Source organism: Octopus sinensis, unplaced genomic scaffold, assembly GCF_006345805.1.
Source record: "Octopus sinensis unplaced genomic scaffold, ASM634580v1 Contig10970, whole genome shotgun sequence".
Classification (NCBI taxonomy): domain Eukaryota; kingdom Metazoa; phylum Mollusca; class Cephalopoda; order Octopoda; family Octopodidae; genus Octopus; species Octopus sinensis.
Window position 1 is genome coordinate 52,430 of NW_021832232.1, and position 22,415 is coordinate 74,844.

Sequence of the window (22,415 nt, forward strand, 5' to 3'; positions counted from 1 at the left end):
AGGATTCGTCCCATATTCTTTTTGTATACGAACATTTAAGTAATTAAAAATAGAATACAATATTTCCAACATCTAACTCAATTTTAATCGATGGACTCCCATCATCCTAATAAATTACAAAACAAAGCTTGCATTTAACCTTTTCCCATTAATTGGATGTTCAGAATTGAATTAATTTCGGCAACTTGACTCAGTTAGTCGATAAAATTATCATAATCGTGAATTATATTGGACATAGGTCTCGACGTCTTTTTATGTTTTGCTCTATTTTCAACTATAAAGCAACGGCAACACAGTTTAACAACCTAAAAATTACTCAAGTCATTTTCTATAAGAAAATTATCACAGGCTGGTTGATTGAAGTTCAAATAGATTGTATTGTGATCAATTTTAGATTTGAAGATAATTTATTCTTTTCTGACTTTTATTCTATTGACTTACAGTACTTTCTGATGTTTATACTGCAGGAAAGTGTCAAATTTAGGCATCATGACATCCCAGAAACATATTCTCGCCATCAGGGACAACTCTGTATATGCGAGGAATAATGAGTGTCTAACTACCGACGCTCTATTTCAAAAAAAATTAAAAAATTTGTGTTGAAGAGACTTGTTTGAATAAGTTGATACTTTGTGTAATATTTTAGTCTTGACATTACCAGTAATATGGCTGTCTACCAAATCAGATCTATCATATTTAAACTCTTTAATGTTAAAAGCGATTTCACTATGTGTCCATTGAAAAAAACAGGAAGCCTGTTGACCATCTACTTACGCAGTGTTGTAGGATGCTGAGCAGCGATTTTCTCCGAAGTGGTAAAGTGTATTCATTTCATTTTTATTGAATGTATGATATCAAAAGAAGCAGGAAATCGGAAGGACATTTTATTGTGTCAATAATGTCGACCCAAAATGTCAAAATCAGTGCTGACATGTCAATTATGATTGAAACGAGAGTCCAATTCAATAAACTCGACATTTTTGTTTACGACAAAACAAAAAATTAATTTAATCGAAGTGGGCATTATCTCATGAGACCACTTAAAGCAAGTTGAAGTGGAGAAATTTCACAAATACAATCTGCTTGCAAACAAACTGTCGGTTCTTTATAAACCAAAAATAAAGATTATCCCGGTAGTCGTAACATGAGATGGAGTTGTCTTAAAGTTCTTTAAAAGTCATATCGATAAGTTATCCGTTGAAGACAGAACAAAGACATACATACAGTCGGTTGTGCTAAAGTAGATGGTGGAAAGTATGATCATTGAATATAGACATGGAATGAAGGTGTCAACTTGTGGAGCTGGCATACAGAGAAGATACTCAGTTAGACAAAAACTTTGACAGAAAAATAGAAAAAGAATGAAAGTTTGTATCAAACTCTTCTTCCAAGCAAAGAAAGGAGATCACTGAAAATCTGAACTATTAATTATTATTATTTAACCCCGGGAACACAGGAAAGAGGAATGGTAATCGTCTAATTAAGTGATCCCGGTGTCAGTGCGTCTCCTGTTATCTCTTCTTTGTCTCGAGTTCTTAATCCATGTCCAAAAGGGGGATGGTTTTTTTTCAAATTTCCTAGCACACTTCTCATAGGCAAGATACTCCTCTTCAAGGGGACCTCCTTTAGATCTTGCCATCGTTAAGAAGATGTGCTGTCTTTCTGTAAGGTGGTCCATTATTTTTTTGGCCCATAGTTTTCTTTAGCTTGTTTCTTTTAATTATAAGGGCCCTCGTTTCGATGTCGAATTTATCTAAAGACTTGAATCTCCCCACAGGAATAAACTTCTTTCGGGCTTGCAAAATCTTTTCATTAATATATTGCACAGCCGCATCTATCGAGGAAAAGTTCTCTACCTGGAAAGATATTAACGAGTCTTCAATAAAATACGTATACCCAATTGAACTTTTCTCTCTTTTGTTGTCAACATGTTTTATTTTGTTTCTTAAAAAATATAGATGTTTTTTATTAGCGTAATTGCTTTTTAAAAAAAATTTCAAATGCATGTGTGAAAAAGCCCGGATGAACGATTCCAAGCAGACCTTATAGACATTAAAAAATTTAACGATTCAAATGATAGGTACAAATGGATATTTACAGTCATTGATGTTTACAGTAAGTATGCCATCTGTAAAGAAGTTAAAAATAAATCTGCAATAGGTATATTTAAATTTGATATTGGAATTTAGATATTTGTGAAGCATTTGAAGAAATTTGTTTTGAAATCGGCTTTTGTGAGATTCTACAAACAGATAATGGAAGGGAGTTTAAGAATAATTATCTAGATTCTTTCTGCCTTAAAAACAAAATTAAACATATTTATGGAAGACTAAATCATCCTCAATCACATGTAATGATACAATATTTATCTGTTTCAGGGTATCGTGGAAAGGTTTAATCAAACTTTGACACGAAATCTTTCAAAGCTGATGAGTGAAGAATCAACTAAAAATTGGATCCAATTTTTATATGACACAACTATTCATTCTTCTATAAACGAAACATCATTTAAAAAACTATACATTTTATTTTAATATATCGAACTTCGAAAAAACCTGTAATTAAAAAATTAATGATAAGGGAATCCACATATTGCATAATGAATATCGCAAAAGGGGTCGATAAAAATTTTAATTTGGTGCATGACAACGTCTGAAAATTTTTTGGTTAATTTCGAAATCAAAGTAAAATTTAAAATGGACAATTTTTATTCAATTTAAACAAAATTATTTATTTAATATCATTTTTGAATATATCGTTTTTCGGACAATGTGTGACAATTACGAATTCAGGAAAATTCGAGAACGTGATCCACAAAAAAGCTATCCATTAACTATTTTATATTGTGGAGGTAGACTTAATAAATATTTTATTTTCATAGAATGTGGATTACCACCGGAAGTAATTTAGTTGCTTTTAAATAGTAGTATTGCGAATATGGCAAAACATTTGATAAGTGCACCCTCTGGTTTGAAAAATACTCAAAAGAAATTTCACAAATCGAAGAAAAGCCCGAAAACCTCACACCAAAAAAAGTTGAAGAAACAGACGTCTCCAATCTTCCCCAAATAACCATTTCTGTTTCTCCAAAAGGACAAGGTTTCATTACCGCAATTCGTGGACTGAGAGAATATGGTTAATATTAAATTATCTAAAAAAGATATTGATCTTCGGGCGGCTAAAAAATATTTGTCCAATAAATTATCTTCTGCTGCTACTTTTACTGGATTAGATTTGATACTTCAGGGGGACTTGGCTGAGAAAGCAAAAGAAACAATCGCTGCTAAATGGACTCGGGTTTAATTGATATTTTTACAATTTAAGATTCATATCGATAAAATCTTGATCGTCTAGTTTCAAAATTATTTGTTGAATAATTTGTTTGTAATTTTTATCAATTTTTTGAACGTAAAAACCATTTAATTAGACATGGACATTATTATATGTTCAAATAATAGAAATTTATAAGAATTGCTAGAAATTGTATATTTTGCAATTGTTTCAGGTAAAAATTATTATCTTAATCGAATATTATCATTTTTAGAGCTTTCTAGAGATGCCAGAATGGTTAATCCATCTGCAATTTAGACCGAGTAGACGGGTGTTGTATTTTCATACAATAAATAATTCAAATTCTTGCTAACAAGTTATATTTAGGTATTTTTCCACTTATACTTATTTAAACTCTAAAGTGTATTAAATATCAATATTATTTCGATGGCTATTCAGAATATTCCCATTTACGATGGTTTTTATACAAATGTGTGAATGATAAAATTTCCCAATATTCTGATTTAGTCTCAGTTTAGTACTAAAAGACACTGTCAGGGTGTAAATGAGGTACCTTTGAGATAGAAATTAATTTTATCAATTTTTCAGGGTCACAACTAATTATTAAAATTGGATTTTTTTAACGTTTCTTTAAATTAAAAAGAACGTCTTTCTAAATTAAACAAAGCATATGTAGGTTTAAAAATAATTCAAACATATCCGAAGATAAAACTAATTTTCTAAAATTAAAAACCAGACTACAATTATTAAACAAAAGCCCATTAAAAATACCAATTTATATCAAAACTTTATCAAAAAATTATTATTACTGGAAAGATAAAATTAATTCAATACCTTCATTAGTGGGTGTATTTTAAGACTCATCTAAAAATAAATTATTAAATAACCCACCCAAATCATGTACAACGCAGTCCTGGGAAGAATCATCATCATTTAAAAACCTAATATACTATAATTAAAAGTATTTCAAAAAACTACACCTTCATCTTTAATCGACGAAATTCCTCCATATTTGAGAGTTTTGAAGACAAAGTGGGATCCTTACACGCAGGATCCTCACTGTGGTCGGCATCACCACTACAAGCACAACTATCTATATATTTAATAGTGTTGTCGATTCGTCTTTTTTGCAGTCCTTTAAATACTTTTAAAAATACGTGATCGACCAAAACGTCCAGTTCAGATTCACTTTAACATTGCAAATGAAAACTAACATTATTGGAATATTACATGCTGCGTGTGCATTTTTAACCACATCTCTAATTTCTTCGTACCTCACATTGTAAAATGACTTTTTCGTGAGACGTTCATTTATACAGGCCTCAATTTTTTGCTCGATAAATTTGGGAACAGGCAGGTCTTCGTTACTAGTCGATCCCCCATTTAACGAAAATAATTCACGACGTCGCTTAATTGGTTCCCGCTTCAATTTGTGCTCAAGTAGGTAGATTTGGTTAACTTTTTCAAGATAGCGAGGCCCTTGGATCCACAATGATTTGGAATCATTGAGATCGTCCATGGAAAACTCAGTTTCATCAATAGTTTGAATTTTATCGAGACATTTCTGAGTAACTTAGCACAACTAAATACTTCCATTGTATTTTCGAGACATTCAAAATATCTTTCTTTAGATAAATCTGATAATTTATCGAATAATTCAAATTCTGAAGCTAAAAGTGAAATTATACGTTTATTTTGATCATCAGGATTTTTAGGTTTGTGATTTTCTATTTTATTTGGTTTTTGAACAGTAGAATTTGAAGATGTAGAATTTTGGATATTTTCTGAAATGTCGTCATCGGAAATGATTATAATTTCGGGAGTTGAATTTCCAATTTTCAAATTATTATCAGTTTTATCAACTTTAGGTACAATGGGATCTATTCAAGAATAAATATTGTCATTTATGAAAAAACCTTTTGTTAATTTAAGTTTAGAAATGACCCTTTTACTGATAGATGAGTCAAACAGATCAATTAATCTTTTCTGCCCTGCTATTTGATCTAACATTAGAATCAAAATTACAGACCACAAAGCGACATTAACAAATTATGAGTAGTTTATTATTATTTTAAATAAATTTTTTAAAAAATATTTAAATACCACAAACGTATACAAAGTTATAAAAGAACTCAATCAAGTCCATCTGGATCCGGAAACGTACATCTACGTATACAAAACGTGTGTGCAGCCAGTCCTCACATATGGCTACGAGGGCTGGTACGGTACGGAGGAGAGTGACTACCTGATCGAACAGTTGGAAAAGACAAGACGTTTCGCTATGAAATTGGCTTACGGAGTACACTTGACGGAAGGTTAAAAGACTCACATGAATCCTCTGTGTCCACAATCCGGATGGTCTTGGAGAATTGTTGTCAACTATGACTACAATTGGGGATACGCATGGAAAGAGACACTTCGGTGCCTTGTTTTTATCTCCCCGCCGATGATTTCTTCTTTGTTTTTCTTTTTCTTTTCGCTCAATAAACACTATTCTATTCTATTCTCAATCAAGAATGTCTCAAACAAGTCCAGGAATATCCATAATTACATACCTTCATTGCGTCCTGTAGAAATAAACGTAAGAGAGGATAATAATGTTCCTGTCATCTTTAAATCATCAGCCAATTCTTTTTGAGTAATTCTTAATTTTGCACCGACTATTCTTTTCATTAATGAGCAGGAACGTTGAGTTATTCCGATCTTGGTTGATTAATGACAGTTCGTTTTGTTTCCATCGGGTAATAATATTCCAGACAGTACTTTTTGGTAATATCAGCAAATTAGAAATCTCTTCATAACTTGTCCCTCTTTGGTAGGTCATTACAACTCATTGTTTAAGATCCAAAGAATGCTCTTGTCGACATGATAATTTTAATAATGAGTGAAAAATAAATTGTATTTATAAGAATCATAATCTATTAATCAATTTTATTAAAATTACGGCTAATCAATTATTTAAAGAAAAAAGAAGCTACCAATAGATAGTCATTCATATCTTATTGCAGAAAAAATCCACATTTCTTTGATAGTCCCATTATTTTTTCCACATAAAATTTGGCATTTTTCAATTAAAGTGAGTTTCAATGATATTTATTTTGAATTCATGGTAATCATTATAAAACACGTCAAATTAAAAATGACTCATCATTCCATGACTTATCTGCCCCACTGTATATATACACAGAGTCTATCAGATAGATTGGCTCTAAAAATCATCGATGAATATTCTCAAAAATTCATCACTACATATCCTCCCTTTCGCAGACGTTTTGTTCAAACTTTATTTAATTTTGATGTGACCCCCACTTTTGTAAACTTTATCTCACCAGAACTCAAAACTGTCAAAAATATAGCTTGTTTAAACATTAAGTCCGACGACAATTCCCTTGTCAAAGTCAATGTCTTTTTCTTCAATATCAGTCCTTAAATCTTTATGAGCGCCCATTAATAGTTACTTGTTTCCTTAAAATACGTCTAACATGTTAAAAAATATTAACAAACTAGTAATGTTTTTACCAAAAAATTCTACGATACTCAAATAGGTAACATTCAAAAAGTATTTCTTGAATAATTGTATTTTCATAAATTCAAAAAACTCAATATATTTGAAGTATGCTTGAATATGTCGAATAAATAAATCAAGTTGATACAAAGTTCTAAAACAAATTTAAATCACATCGACTAGTCAATATGTCACGGTCCACGAGTGTGCCTATGCGTAGGTGTGCCTCCATCGCAATTTTTCCTTTTTTTTTGTAAATCGGTGCATCTATTATCGATTAGTCCTAAATCATTATTTATTTAGTTTTTGTTACTTATGGAAATATTCCAATGTCGGTGATTACAGCAACAATAAAATACTGAAAGTATCACAATTTAAATATTTATATATTTCCTGATTTTATAAAATATGTTTTTAATAACTAATATATATAAAAAAATTGAGTAAAAAATTTTTTAATTAAAAAAATTTATAAGGATGGATTGACCCTAACTCTAACCCTAGGATGCATTAACTCTAAACCTAATCATTTAAAATTACAAAAGAATGTTTTATAATAATTTTAATTGTGAAAAATGTTTTTTTACCAAAATCCCCTCATCATTCTCAACTTCATAGTTGTCGCCATTCTGTTTTACAACTTTTGTCGCATGATAAAATTGCAACTTTATCCCAAAAGCTAACCTAACTTCAACCTTATCCCTAACCCTAACCACAACCTTATCCCAACCTAACCACAACCCTAACCCTAACCCTAACCTTATCCCTATCCCTAACCACAACCTTATCCCTATCCCTAACCTTATCCCTACCCCAACCTTATCACTAACCCTAACCTTTTCCCTATCCCTAACCTTATCCCTAACCCTAACAAAAAAAATCATTATTTTTGAAAGCCGACGATAGCGGACTCTTTCGATCGATCTATGTCTTCCGTGAATTCTCCGAATCGTTGATAATTTTTGATTAAATCAGTTTTCAGCATTCCAGAGGGTAACCTTCATGCCCACACAAAAATAGTAATTAATAGTATTTTATACTTTTTACAAATAAATATCTAATAATAAAAATAATAAAAATTAGTTTTAAAATTGCATTCTATGTGTTTTATGCAAAAGACTCTAGATTGGAAAAAAATAGTTGATAATTTGGAAAAAAATTTAAAATCGGTTTAGCAAATAAAAAAACCCACCAAGTAAATTTTTATGAAAAAAAATTGCGATGGAGGCACACCTACGGCATAGGCACACCACTGGACGTGACACAATATGTGCTATCAACAATAAATTGTGTTAGTAATTATAAGTAATAAAAATAATCATGACAGATTGACGAATGCGCGAAACACACAGCAGTCATCATTCTTGGCTTCTAATAACAATTGCGACTCTGCAGAAACAATAAAAACGGAGCCCTTGGAGATTTTCATTATTTCCGACAAATTGGAAATCTCGCCAGACCCCGACAAAACCAGACAGATCGAAATAGACGACAAAGCAGTTATATTTTTACTACCACCTTTAAATATCTAAAGAATATTAAAAAATGAGACCATAATCCTCTCGAGTGCAAACTCTCGCGATGGTGGGGTATAAATTCCATCAAATGGAATAATCATTTGTTTCTGGAAGTCAAAAGAAGAGTATTCCACAAGACGACAAAGATTGTCGACATCACAAATTTTAGAAGTTAGTCCTGCTCGAATGACCATGTCTGAATGAGCCATACACTCAATACAGTCTAAACTGAGTTCATGAATAAAAAGACCTCCAAATAAATAAGCATGAGCAAGTCCAGCATCAAGGAAAATACAATCGTTTGGTTCCATTTTTACGATATTCATAATAAACACAGCAAAACATCCCACATCGCCATCAAAGTGCAATGTCAACCACTGAAACCAATCAAATGCGTCCCAAATGGCTAAAAACAATAAACTATAATACACATGTCCTTGTCTGATAAATTCCTTTTAATCCGACACAAAATAGAATTTTGTGCAAATTTGACAACCTCGAGAGAATTTTTAGTTCTGTCCATGAGATTGGAAAAACAGCATCTCCACGTTTCTATCGAAGGATTGGAAACGAAATTATTTGAATTATCCTCTCCTATTAGATTAGTCAATTCAGGAAGTTCTAAATTCGTCAAAGACTAATAAATGAACCTGACAAGTTATCGACAATTTCCATGTAAGGACGGAATCCACAAAGAGCAAAAAAGCGGGAAACAGCAACACACATTTCGGGTTTATGATTGGCCTCTGGATATAACTTGGGGTCTTTTTGGTGGAGTTCTAATGCCTGAGACTAGAATATAAGTGTATAAAAACCCACTTTGTTGGGGTGGATTTGAATAGAGAGTGGTTTCAAGACTGAGAGCACTTTGAATAAAAACGGAAGTCGATTTCCGAACATTTGAACTGACCGAGAGCCCAAATAACCGGAATTATGAAACAAAAAATTATCAAGTTTTTCTCCATTTTCTTTGATGAGAGAACATCCATTTGGATGAGATCCCATCCAAAACTTGTATAAATTAAATATTCATTCACTTCAGCATAAGGGACTCCGTTATCAATAGAAACGTGGTTCCCGGCTTCTGCAAGTTTGGAGACTAAACTATCAGGAGCTTTCTGTCCCCAGTCATAATTTTTTGCTGAACATTTTAAGAATTTTACTGTTTAATAAATTGAAATTTTACTCACTACTCGGATGAAGATCCATTTCACTGATTTATTTTTACATTTAAAATAAATCATATATTTAATATAATCAAAATTAAATATTTACTATAAAATAACAAGGGATTAATCTTATTTATTTCGTTTTCCAAAAGGACATTTCAGTAATTTACACAAAATGAGCCAAAAGTAATTTACACAGAAGGAGCTAGAAGTAATTTATTTTGATAGTTTTTTTCCATATATTGGTATTTGATTTCCGTTAACGGAATAGTTGAAAAAGTTTGTCACTGCATCAATTCCGATTGGACCAAGGTGCTTTAGCAAGGTTGTTGGAATCAAGTCTGGTCCACAGGATATATAGGTAATCACCGTTGCAACTTCAGCAGGGGATATATAGGTAGGTGTGCTTAATTTCTTTGGTTTATTGTTTACATGAGTTTATCTTTAGATGATTCTTGTGGCTGATTCCGACGTAGAATTTCATGAGTTTACTCAATTCAGGTTGACTTTTCTGTTCTGAGTCTGTGTAATGGTTGGCAGGTCTGAACTTTTTGAGAGCATTCCACATGCGTTTGGCAGATTTTTCTTTTCCAAGTGTTTTGATTTTCCCATCTTCTTCTTTGGGATGCTTTAAGTTTCTTAGCGATGGTATCGTTGAGGTTCTTTATTTCTTTTCATCCGCCGGGAATAGAAACTAGATTCTTTTTAAGAAAGTTCCTTTTTCTGATAAGAATTTTTGTCTCCTGGTCCAGATTTTTGTCGAAGTGATAGTAAATGCATTTTAGAGTAAATAGTTTTCTACCCAACAAGATCAGTTCATTTAGGCACTTGACAGCTCCGTCGATTGATTTGAACAGTTTAGTATCAAAGTTTTGCAGCATTGCGTTGAAGTTAGCATATCCCTCCCAGTTTGCGCTCTTGTAGTTGAAAAAGGACATAGTTTTGTTCATATGGGGAAAGACCTTCTTAATCCTGATGATGATTGGATTGTGATCTGAATTAAGATCGTAGTCTACTTACCATGAAATGGCTGTGGATAAGTTAGTTGAAGATAGTGTAATGTCGGGAGATGTTAAGCGTTCGGTATCCTTATAAGGTGTCCTAGTGTGGGTCTTGGCAGAGACATGACAGAGAGTTGTTACAATAGAGACCATCCTCTTAAGTCTGCCCGTTGGGATTTAAACCAAGTCGGGTGCTTTGCGTTCAAGGGCTAGTCAAAATGCGAGTAAGTGGTTTTTTTTTTTTTTTTTTATATGTAATTAACAAATAGTTATTAACTAACTAAAATCCCGCATCGTAAATGGAAACACGTTTCCCGTACTATGGCCAAGGAAATCCTTTCGAAAAGCCACTTGACTCGCGTGGGTCTCCCCGTTTATGGGAGATCATGCGCCAAGCTTTTTTAGAAAGGAAAGACTTGCGCCGATGACCGGAAGTCTCGACGGCGATGGAGTGAACAGATACCGTTCAGAGAGCCCTTGTACTTTCCAATCTTCATCTTCTCGTTTTGCGAGAGACTGAGCCAGGCTCGACAGCTGAAGAAGGAAGGTTAGCTCCGAAAGTGTCTGAACACGTCGCATCCCATAACAGAGACTGCCGAATCAACGGGAAAGTCGATAGCCGTCGGTCTTTTCCGTCTCCCCTCGCAACCCGACGGTTAGGATTGATGGGAGTAAGTGGTCTATATCACGCATATCATAATTCGCAAAGTGTAGGATTGTTTTTCCACTAATTTTGAATATTTTAAATATTTCAACATTTAAATATTAAAATAACCAAGTCAATCGTGAGTGTTGTGGTGGTATGGTGGATAGTCCAATTTATTTGACCAAAGAGCAGACCGAGGCACTCCTAAGAAACATCGAGGAGGTTCGATTCTTACTCAAATGATACAAGGAAATACAAATCATAACCAACAGCATCGAATCTCTCAGAATGGCCGAGGAGGGATTTCTCGACTCCAACGAATGGCTGAACGATTTTTCTTCCATGAATAAGGGGAAGGACATGATCGTCCCCCTAACCAACTGCGTTAGAACAATCCCCCATACTATTCCAGTTGTTCACCCGAGGGACATTAGAAGATACCTCTCACGTCCTTATTGATATCGGAACAGGCTATTTTGTAGAAATGGTTGAGTGTGTGGCCTCAATATTAGACTATTTCCAAGGCACAGGAACACTTTGTTCGCAAGATTAAATATATCCAGGATAAGACCACTCATCTTCGATCTGCCCTATCAGAAAAATTTAATTTGAGGTCTTCCATAATGCAGTCTCTTTCTGCCTCTCGCTCCTAAAAACTATTCTAACTCCTAATGTTTCTTATTTCATAATTTGCTGTTAAACTGAGTAAACCCACCTTTTTTCAGCACTGGATTGCCATCGAAATGTGTACTGGTCAGACATATTATCTCAAATAATGTAATGGACTAGAATAAATAAACAACAAATCCAAAATCAGAACAGTACTATGAACGTTCGATCAATCCGTGTCGGGAAGGGTCAATAAATTGGGCAATAAACACGTCTACAAACTTATCGAGGAGTCTACGGAAATTGGCCTCTTCACTCTCACTTGCATTTCTAAAATCGTCAGAGGGGACTACTTTTGTGAAGGTGGGCCAATAATCTCAATATAAAACTTGATTTTAGGCTCCGTCCCACTCGCTCGAAGAGTGGCAGTCAGCGAGTGGTCGAAATAGAATGTTATCATTTGCGATGAACTTTTGGGAATACGCTATGATGGTGCACTACAATTTACAGCTTTACGGTCGGGATATGAATTGTCGAACCCAGTGGTGAGGTCACGCACATTCTTGACTTGGAATTCACCACAAAAAGTGGGGTACTACCAAAATAGTAATAAATGGTCGTACTGTGGCAGGCCCATCATAATTGCGGAGACGGTCAAATACTCGGAGGGTAGTTTGAGGGGAGGGGGACACAAAGTAGGAATTGCGGGTGAGGTGTCTCCCATATTTCCTGTAGAGACGTTCGAGGAGAGTACTCAGGAATGGATTCTTCTGGTGAGCTGTGAGGTATCCGGTCAATTGGGCGATGAGGACTGCTGCACTGATTCCGTCCTTATCCGGAATGTAGGGGTTGCACATATATCCAATGGCTTCCTCATAAGCAAACAGAACTGAGTTGTTTTGTCTGTTCAGTTCATTGCAGGTGTTGCCTATCCATTTGAAACCCGTCAATGTCTCCTGAGCATTCCTAACATCCCCCTACTTGGAAAATGAAGCCTTCAGCCTCGGCCATCGTCCTTATAAATTTAGAACTCACTGCAGAGGTCACCATGCACGTCTTCTGGACTTTGGAATAACAGGAAGGAATACTGTCGCAGTACGTCAACTTTTTCCGACAAAACAGCAAAAACCATGCCAAAATACACCCAGTTTCGTTGCCCGTGAAAATCTTCCAGTTGCCACTAGAATACTCCTGTGGTACATTACTCGGCCTGTCTCTCAGCCACGGCCAAACGGTCGGCGTCGGGGTCATTGGCCAACACAATCCTGGCCCCAATCCTCTCGGCCAACTTCATTGAAAGTTCCTACGGATTTTCAAACAGAATGGACCAAGCATGACTCCTCCTCGGGATTGGGGCATTTGACTGTGCCAAAGTCAGGGTCGACATCGCACTGAGTAGGGCATCACCTCGTACCTGTTCTTCGACGTAGCGAAGAGTGGAAGGAATGCCGATCAAATCGAAGGCGGCTCGGATGTAGGGAGTGCCCACCCCATGCATTGCGCTGTACACTATTGGGGGGACGGACAGCCACGTATTTCTGCATATTTGTCAATTTAACTTGTAAAAATTAAGTTTGTTCAATTCGTTGAGATATCCACTCAATGCTGTACTGAGGACTGAATTGTCGTCATTTATGGAAGAGGTGTCCCACGCTGATTCGGACGGCACAGGATTTGCGGAGATCTCCTTCAAAACTTGGTCCTCGACTTCATCTGGGGCCTACCCGTGACCAGACTTGTCTACCTGTGCCCCGTATTCCCAATATAACTTGAAGCCGTTGTCTTGTTTGGGGTTGTGTGAGGCAGTGATCATCACACCACAACAACATTTCAAGTGCCGTACCCCGAAAGCCACGAGAGGAGTGGGGACACACTCACTGTACAGGAAAACAGTCACATTTGCATTTCGTAAGACATTGACCACCAGGTGAGCATATCTACTCAGTCCGGCAATGTCGGGACCTTCTACTGTTGTGTCGACCGTCAAACCCGACCACCACCTTTCTTCGCTCTTCTTCCTTGAAGGTCGACTTGAGTATGTTTGATAGGGCCTTGCGTGTATAGTCAAGTCAACCTGAGCAATTTGGATGATAGTGAGCTCATTGAGATACCCAAACCCGCACTGCATTCTTCCTCTGATTCCTTTATGGTGAGGCAGTGCACACAACCAGCTGTTCCGAATGAGAGACTCGAAAGCATCCGATCCTTCAATATTTCGAAATGACCATTCAACAGGAGGTCCTTTACTTGAGCAGATGATTCTTCGTTCTAACTGTATCTCCCTTATACTAACCCTGTCCCACGATAACCATTTGCTAATCGCCTCGTCGAGGGATACGTCACCAGTTGATTCGTATGTACAGTCCTACTCGTCACTTTCTTTGTAATCACCTCAGTTTGGGCAGAACATATAAACTCGGAACACCCGATTTTACCCATTACCCTACTTGGTTAACTATTTGAATAAACTATTAAGTTAATCTAATAATAATGTAATCAATTTACACTTTTCATCACAAAATAAGTTGACAGTCCCCGTGTCCTTTACGCAACTGGCTGTTGAGAGTGCACGGCTTCAACTCTGTTTAAAGAGGACAGATTACACTTAGTGCCTTGCCACAACAAAGCAGAAAGCTATAAGACCACAGTTCAATCCAGGCTGATCTATTATTATTCGTCAAGTTCACGAAACGTCAAGTTTTTATCGTCGCTGCAACCCGGATGATTTACTTGGTTTGACATCTCCACGCTCTTTTTGAGATTGCGATTTGCAAAGGTCGCTTAGTTTGTCAGCATTTTGATTGTATGAACAGAGTTGTGTGGTTTTGCATGGAAAGCAATTAGGAAATACGACTTCATTATTTCGTTTGTAAGAGCGGCAGGGTCCATTCTCAAAATATGCTCAAGTCAAGCTTCCAAGCATTCAGAGTTTATGAAACATCTTTCAGCAACAACCTGGCAAAGTTTCCAATTTTTTTATTTACTGGGGGCCAGCTCAGAGAATGCCTCCATAAAGTCTATGCACTCGAATTGACATTTATATAATATATTTGACTGTAAATCCTCACTGTCTCTTCTTTGGTTGTTTTCACTTCGTTCATGCCGTCATGTCTGAGGTGCAGAAGAAAAGTGCACCGCCACTTGGATTGCAAAACAGGGAGCTAAACGAAAACCGTCGAGAAACCTTTATGGGTTTACAGTAACGGAGGAAAAGACGAGACGATGTGCCATCAAATTGGCAAATGAATTTCAGCTGGACCAACCCATCCCTCAAGAGATGGAAGACCCGACGGAAACGGTTGGAAGTGTTCTTGAGAGAGCCTTTTCCTCTCGAATCTCTAATTAAAAATAAAAAAAGAGAGAAACAACGGAGAAGAGGCATACGTTGTCTTATTAACTTTCTCTCTCTTTTTTCGGCTTTTCCGTTTTAATAAAAAATTCATTCATGTCTGAGGTGCTTAAACGTCATATTGAGAAGGAGGTCAAGTCCAAATACGAACTCTGCAAGTGCAGTTCCATTATAATTTATTCTTCCTCCACTGTGGGTGCAGATCAGGATTTAGGTGGTGCATTCCAATTTGATTGAACAAGTGATTCTTGTCACTGTTAATCGTATTGGGATATGGAATTCCTGGCCATAGCTATTTGCACTCTGGCTCCATTAGGATAATTTATCAACTTTCATTTTTTACTTTTATTCCTTGAAGGCAGGGTATAGATATGCATTGCGACTCAGATCCTCCGTCAACATGTTCTTTGCACTGGGGTGTCCTTGCTAGACAAATACTGTCTGAGATGATACGTTTCCTACTCATGAAAACCGAAATAAAAGTTTGGACTGGCCAGTAAATTCGAAACACATATTAGTACCCAACAAGGCGACTCCTTATTAATAATACAATTTGTTCTTTGCCTGGAAGCTGCCCTCTTAGACATAGGAGAGAAAATTGGACCGAGTTTGATCACAGAACTGATCTACACAGATGGCGTAAATTTTTTTGGGAAGGTATCAAAGAGATCAAGAAAGTGATCACTCAATCATGCCCCTGAAATATTTGGGAAATGATTTCTGAAAGTGGAGAAACAAAATACACAGACTGTAAATAAATAAGTAATTTGATAAATAAGTAATAGAGAAAAACGAAGAAATGCGTATCATTACTTGTCCAGCAAGAAAAATGCTGTTGATGCTTGCATTAAAGTCAAAATGGTCAAGATACTTCATAATAATAAAAATCGATCCTTCAACAACTTGATTCCGGGCCTTTATTTTGTACATACACTTTTCGAAGAAATTTCCTTGTAAAAAACACCGGTTTCATCAGCATTATAGACGTTATCCAATCCATAATGTTGAATTTTTAAACTGATTATTAGGGCAACCGCAAATATGACCTAAAAAATTTCAAATATGACCGATAAAATAGACTTATATGACCTTAAACGAAAAAAATATATGCCTTAATATGACCTAATAAATTTGTATTTTATGTACTAATATAAAGTTTTAATAAGGCTTATATTTAGAACTAGCTCAGCAGTTCGCTTCGCTCACTGCGAGCTAGCTCCTGCGGAGGGCCCTGCTCGCTACGCTCGCAGTTTCCTTAAATAACTATAAATTTATGTGATATATAAATGCGACCTGCTTTGATATAACCTTATTCTAAGGCCTGTGGATAAACGATGTTTGCAGTCCGTCATCCTTGGCAAATATAAATAAATTTTCTTCTTCCTACCCTTGAGCACCCCACATACAGCTGGCCATGTGAAAAAGCACTCGTTCTCTAAAAATAAGCCTACTACCTTTAAAGACTGTCCTGGGCCTTGTTTATTGTCATAGCAAAACTTATCTTCAGCGGAAATTGTAGTCTCTTAAATCTATCGCAGGCCCTTTCATGGTCCATTAACGTCGACCGATTTATATATTCTTTCTCTGCCAGGGATTTTCATTAATAAATCTAAATTATATTAAAGTACCTCATCATAAGTGGAGCTAATATAGCTCGTTCACGCAGCCAGTAGAAATTCACGTAGTGTTCAGATAGTTCGGAATAGACGGCATTCATAATTCTTTTGCTGTTTCTACGAAAATACATAATTCTTCCGGTAGCCTAATTTTCTGGTCGTGCATTTCTGAAGTGATTGCCCCATTTCCAATATCTAGAAGGATTTGTGGGAATATGCTATTAACGCCTTGTAAATGTGCATGTACATTTACACCTAAGCTTACCTTTTTCACGTGTGTCCACAAATATGATGTAATCCATCTAATATGTCACTATAACATGATTTTATCAATGCAAGGTTTCTTTCCAAATTAATTGAATCTAAAGCAGTTTTTACTTTATCTAAGATTTTCCCTTTTTGTTAAATTCAGGACCAGAAACCTTTTTTGTTAAACCAATTTAAAACAAAAATAATTTGGAATTGCAATCAATTTCGATTGACGCAAGTCGTGTGTTTTACTTTTTTTTATGCATTTCCGTCTGTCTGTGTTGTTCCACGTTAAAACTTTTTGAAAAGTTTACCGGAACACAACAGAACTTGCAATTAAGTCCCATTAGTACTTCTCGTAAATTCGTGCGGATATTTATTTAATATTTTAGAGAGTTTGAATTCATTAGATTTTTTTGATTTAGGCATCTATTAAATACCTTTTTTATATAAAAACCTTTATCTCACTCAACAAAAAACCGATTATATCTCACATTATAAAAAATAATTCAAATATTATTATTCAAAATTTATATTAAAAAAAATAAATATTAATCTAATTCATAAAATATACAAAAATTTGAATATGACTTTATTTTTATAATATGACTTTATTATTGAATATGACTTATATGACCTATTAATAAGTGTTTTTAAATAGTTAAAAAATATAATTAAAATATTTAATTAATATAAACAAACACAAAATGACCTTATTTTGTGATAAGCATTATATGACTTTTGGTTGCCCTACTGATTATGTCGTTGAAATCAGTAATGGATTTTTAATTATGATTAATTGGTCCCATATCGCCGTGATTTTTTCTTTTGGGTCTTGAACTTTTCTAGCCATCCATGGCTTGATTTTAATGCTTCATTATTTTCTCCAAATTTAAGAGCCTTTGAAATGATTATTGAATCAGATAAAATTTATTCCTTTGACTCCATTAGGTTAATCCACGCTACCAGTTTCACATCAATTTCATTAAACTTGAGTTTAGAAATTCTTGTAGCGTTGAGTGTTTTTATATTAGTCCTGTTTAATAAATCGGATTTTTACTTAAGATCGTTTATCGCTCTTGGAGAAATCAGTCTGAAAAAAATTCTTAAAATTTGTGGAGTAGACATTAATGGGTTTTCAGAAATATAACAAAGAATAGAAATTTCTGGGTGGATAGAATGTCTAGTACAACGACGCATCTTAAGTATAAATTTTTTTCAAATTAATGACGAGAAAATTCGAGAAACAGGCGGATTCAAGAATCTTCCATAGGAAATTCAAAATGTTTGACTAAAACAGCGGTTCTTAACCTTTTTGAAATTTTTGATAAATTGTACCCCTTGGGGTTAAAAATGGATCCCGCGTACCCCCTATCGATTTTTAAATTTTTTACATATCTTTTTTGAGATAAATGATTTAATTATAAATTATTTTCTAACTAAACAAACTCAATAAAATATTTTATGCCGAAAAAGTGTAAAGATTTAATTCAATTGCTTTTCTGCAAAAAGTTTTCGAATATTCGAATCCATGTTTCTAAGAGCGATTCGCATATCATCTCCAACTTTTAATCGATTACGAGATTTATTTTTAATAAATGATAAACAAGACATCGCAGTTTCGCATAACTATGTTGTTGGATAAGGAATTAAATATTGCATACTAGCCATAGTCAATAACGAATACTTTGGAATCATTTTAATCCAAAATTCCATAAGTGTGCAAGAATTGAAACATCTGAATAATGACAAAAATTGTAAAAGTAACCCTTGCAGCCGCAGAGCTTCTTAAATCGATAAATTCTTTTAGAAAAGGAAGTACCTGAGCCTCATCAATCTTACACAAAAATGGTTCTAAAATCCAATCGGGAACAATCTGATCGCTATTAAAATATTTTCCGAATTTAATTTGCAGATTTTTTATTGCCCAGAATTGTTTTAAGATATTAATTTATAATTTTTTAACGAACAAAAGTCGATATAATACGAATCCCATATTTTTTGTCGAGCACAGTACATGTGCAATTGACTTGTTTTTATACAACTCGTGCGGTATGAACAATAAATGCACCGAAAACTTGAACGAATTAGAAAGGCGTTAACTGTAAATATGCTATCCAAAGGTGATCAGAACGAATAATGCAAATGTGAAGCAACTTCGAGCTTGGCAATTATTGTATAAATTGTATTAACTAAATGACTGAAAGAATATACTTTTTGTAACTGAGCCAAAAGCTAAATATATATATTTATCGGCCACTCAGTTCTTGTGGTGCTGTATAGATATGGGCAAAACTTCCCGAAGGAACCCTGGGAACGAAATGCTTTCCACGGGTCTGCCCTCCTCCAGACTCCATCCAAACTCATCTGGTACCCTTAAACATAATCGTGAGTCAAACCCCGCGTGAAGACTGCCCCTGCAGTATCAATCAGGGACATGAATCGGAGTTATCAACTATTTCTAAGTAAAACAGCCAGTAATTATGCACACAAATTACATTTTATTAGACGCCGTTGCCATTTACGAATTTCTGCGAATCCGTCACTCTTCCAGGGCACTCCCCTTCTTATAATCCCCACAGCCCATCTTCCTGACTAGAAATCTGTCATATTTCCGCACAAAGTGGGGCACTTCGAGGAAGGGGAGACCCTTCAGTGTCGATTCCCTCCTCAAAAGCACGGTTAAAAAAACAATCAAAATCAGTCTAAAAATCGACCTGTGCAGTGTTACCCTCCCGAACTGTCAGTCCCTTCCTCTCATTCGCAGTTTCGACGGGGACTGTCATCTTCTCAGTGACAGTGGTGGGGGGACAAGTCTCGGACTATTCTGTATTCCTGTCTAGTCAATGGCAGGTATTGCTCAAATGTGAGACAATTGTCCAAAAGAAGGTCAAAGTTAAGCTGTGGAGGGGGAAAGTAGAGAACCCGTTGGAGACAGGGGTGAGTATATCATTCGACTGTGATGTGGCCCGTCTCAAACCGTCGAGTATTCTGTTTCAGCTTATTACTGGTTTGTCATTTGGATGACGAATTATAGACGTGGATATGTATTACTGCATTCTCCCCTTTTATAACAATTCATTCATCAACCAGTTCTCTTCCGGGGAATACCAGGCTAGACTGATTAGTGTGAACGACTCTGTTTGGCTGGATTGTCTATTTTTAGAATTCTTTGCACTCCTCTCCACTTATTGCCTTCTCTGTTGACAAATGGACTGACAACCCTCCTGCGAACTGTGATCTGAAAAGTGTTGTTTGTGCGAATTGATTCAGGGGGATTATCCGCTCGGTCAATCACCAGTCGGAATGTGGTGTTCGAGTTTGTATTCAAAGACAAACATCGACAGCGATTTTGTTCGAGGTCTGACTGGGTCTGTCCATTCTGCCACGTCAATTGTCGGAGTCTGAATTGTCTGATGACTCATCTACGCCACTCACACGCCCGTCTCACCTTCAATTCAGTGGTTGTCATATTTGTCCAATTTGTCAAGGGGGGTGTGAACACAATCATCCAAATTGGACTCGACGACTTGTTCGACGGCTCCTACGAAGGGAACTCATTTCGACTGCATTTCAGTCAACTCGAAGGGACCTTTCCCACCAAGCCACTCTACCGAGTGCCCATGATGATGATGTTGGTCGTCAATAAGTAGATTTGTGTGCTTATTTTTGGGTCGAGGTGGCGGAAGCCTCTTCTATGGGAAGCTCAGACCCCCCAGTTTGTGTTGTCCTGAATATTCCAGTGCGGTGTATCACCCAATGACTAATCAGCCACTCACTATCAGACAGGCCGGTCAGGATAACTCGTGGTTTACTTGGGTCGATTTGATGATGAAAAATGTATTTCACTTTTCACTATTTTAGTTGATGGACGACTTTTGCGATGTCAACGAGGGGGAGAAGGAGATCATGAAACTGTGGAACTCGTTTCTGTCCTCCAACACAGTGTTGTTGATTCTACTCGTAATCCGCCTAGTTGTCTGGGGGACTGTCATGTGGTTCCCGCCTGTCTTGAGTTTGTGGAGCAAAATAAAAAGGTGTTGGTGGACAACATGCTATGTCACAACTTTCTACTTCATTTAGTAAATTTGCACCACTTTGGAATTATCGAAACGTGTGATATTATGCATATATGGCACTCGCTTGTATTATATATTACTTCCACATAATCTACGTTCAAAATATTTCTATTGAGTTCTCTTTTTACTCCCTTTGGGGTGTCTAATCAGTAAAATTTGATGATTAAGTGTGGCGTTTTTTATGTCCTTTCTTTTTAAAAATCAAATAATCTTTTTGTGGATGCAGAACGAGCTTAATTAAAGTGTCAAATTTAGCATTTCAAGTTCAACCTTCCACTAAACTCCCAAAAGTCACAAAACTTTGAGAAATATTAAGGGTCTTGATATTACATAGTGAAGGGATCTAGCTCCTGAAACATTTCAAAGTGGGCTTATTTATACCGTTTACGTGCAATTATTTTCACAACGTTTTTTTCTTGCTGTCTTTATTGTTATCGTATATGTCCAAATATTTATTTTAGTTTGTCGAGATATCCGATACACTGCTAATTCCAATATTATTCTTCCGGTTTGTACAGTACGAAAAGAGCTGTTGGGACCCGACATGACGCCCGGTGTTCAAAGTATGGAGGATCTGGAATAAAGAGGTTAAATTTATATTGAAAAAGACTGCAAAAAATGTGACCGGGGAAAACAGCCGGTATAGGGAGAGATCCGGTATATACAAGTTGCACTGTACTAAATCATTAGGACCCGATTACACTCTTTTTCTACAAAAAGTTAAGAGATAAAAAACAATTTCGGCTTCGTAAGTAACAAAGGGACTACAAAGGCCTTCCTTTTGTTATATTAACGTGAGAAATTTGTTATGGACCTGATCTGTACAGAGATCGGACCGGTCAACTGGATATTGAAAACTTTGACCAATTTTTTAATATTTCGTTTTCTCTCGTTTTTCAGGATTCATCAGCTGATTGAATGATGTCCGCGGACAAATTGGCAGCAGTTCAAGGAACTGAACACCTAAATCAGTGAAAGTACGGTAATAATGCTGCCAGTTGTTATTTTTGGGCACACATTCGCGAGATTAAGAGACTATGAAGGATACTGATGAGAGGATATCCTTCATCTTTTTTAAGAACATGGATTTTTGGGGGTTTTAGAGCTTCGTTCACTATGTGAGTGTTGATGGACACGCGTCTTCTTGTAGGCGATTGGCTTAAACATTCCAAACTATTTTTAGATTTAAAGCGCACTAAGTTACAAAAACGTGCATTTTTAATTTTCTCACAAGAGCAAATCACGACGGGCTGTCTGTCCCAATCATGAGAGGTCTCCATATCACATGATCAAAAATTTCGAAAAAGCGACTACAATTCTTGGCTGTTTCAGAGACAGGTCCGGGACCATCAATAAATGGGTATCGCTCGTTTTTAATCCAATG

The 22,415-nt window shown here is 35.8% G+C and overlaps 1 protein-coding gene across 1 annotated transcript; it reads right to left on the minus strand.

Moving 5' to 3' along the window:
* Window positions 1-11,960: 11,960 nt before the first annotated feature.
* Window positions 11,961-22,311, minus strand: LOC118761252 (phosphoglucomutase-2-like). The gene is given in 6 exon segments (XM_036499018.1): window positions 11,961-12,333; window positions 12,368-12,694; window positions 13,483-13,677; window positions 13,679-13,768; window positions 13,813-13,943; window positions 22,080-22,311. Coding segments are annotated over 6 exon segments (1,086 nt in total). The 3' UTR covers window positions 11,961-12,222.
* Window positions 22,312-22,415: the final 104 nt, after the last annotated feature.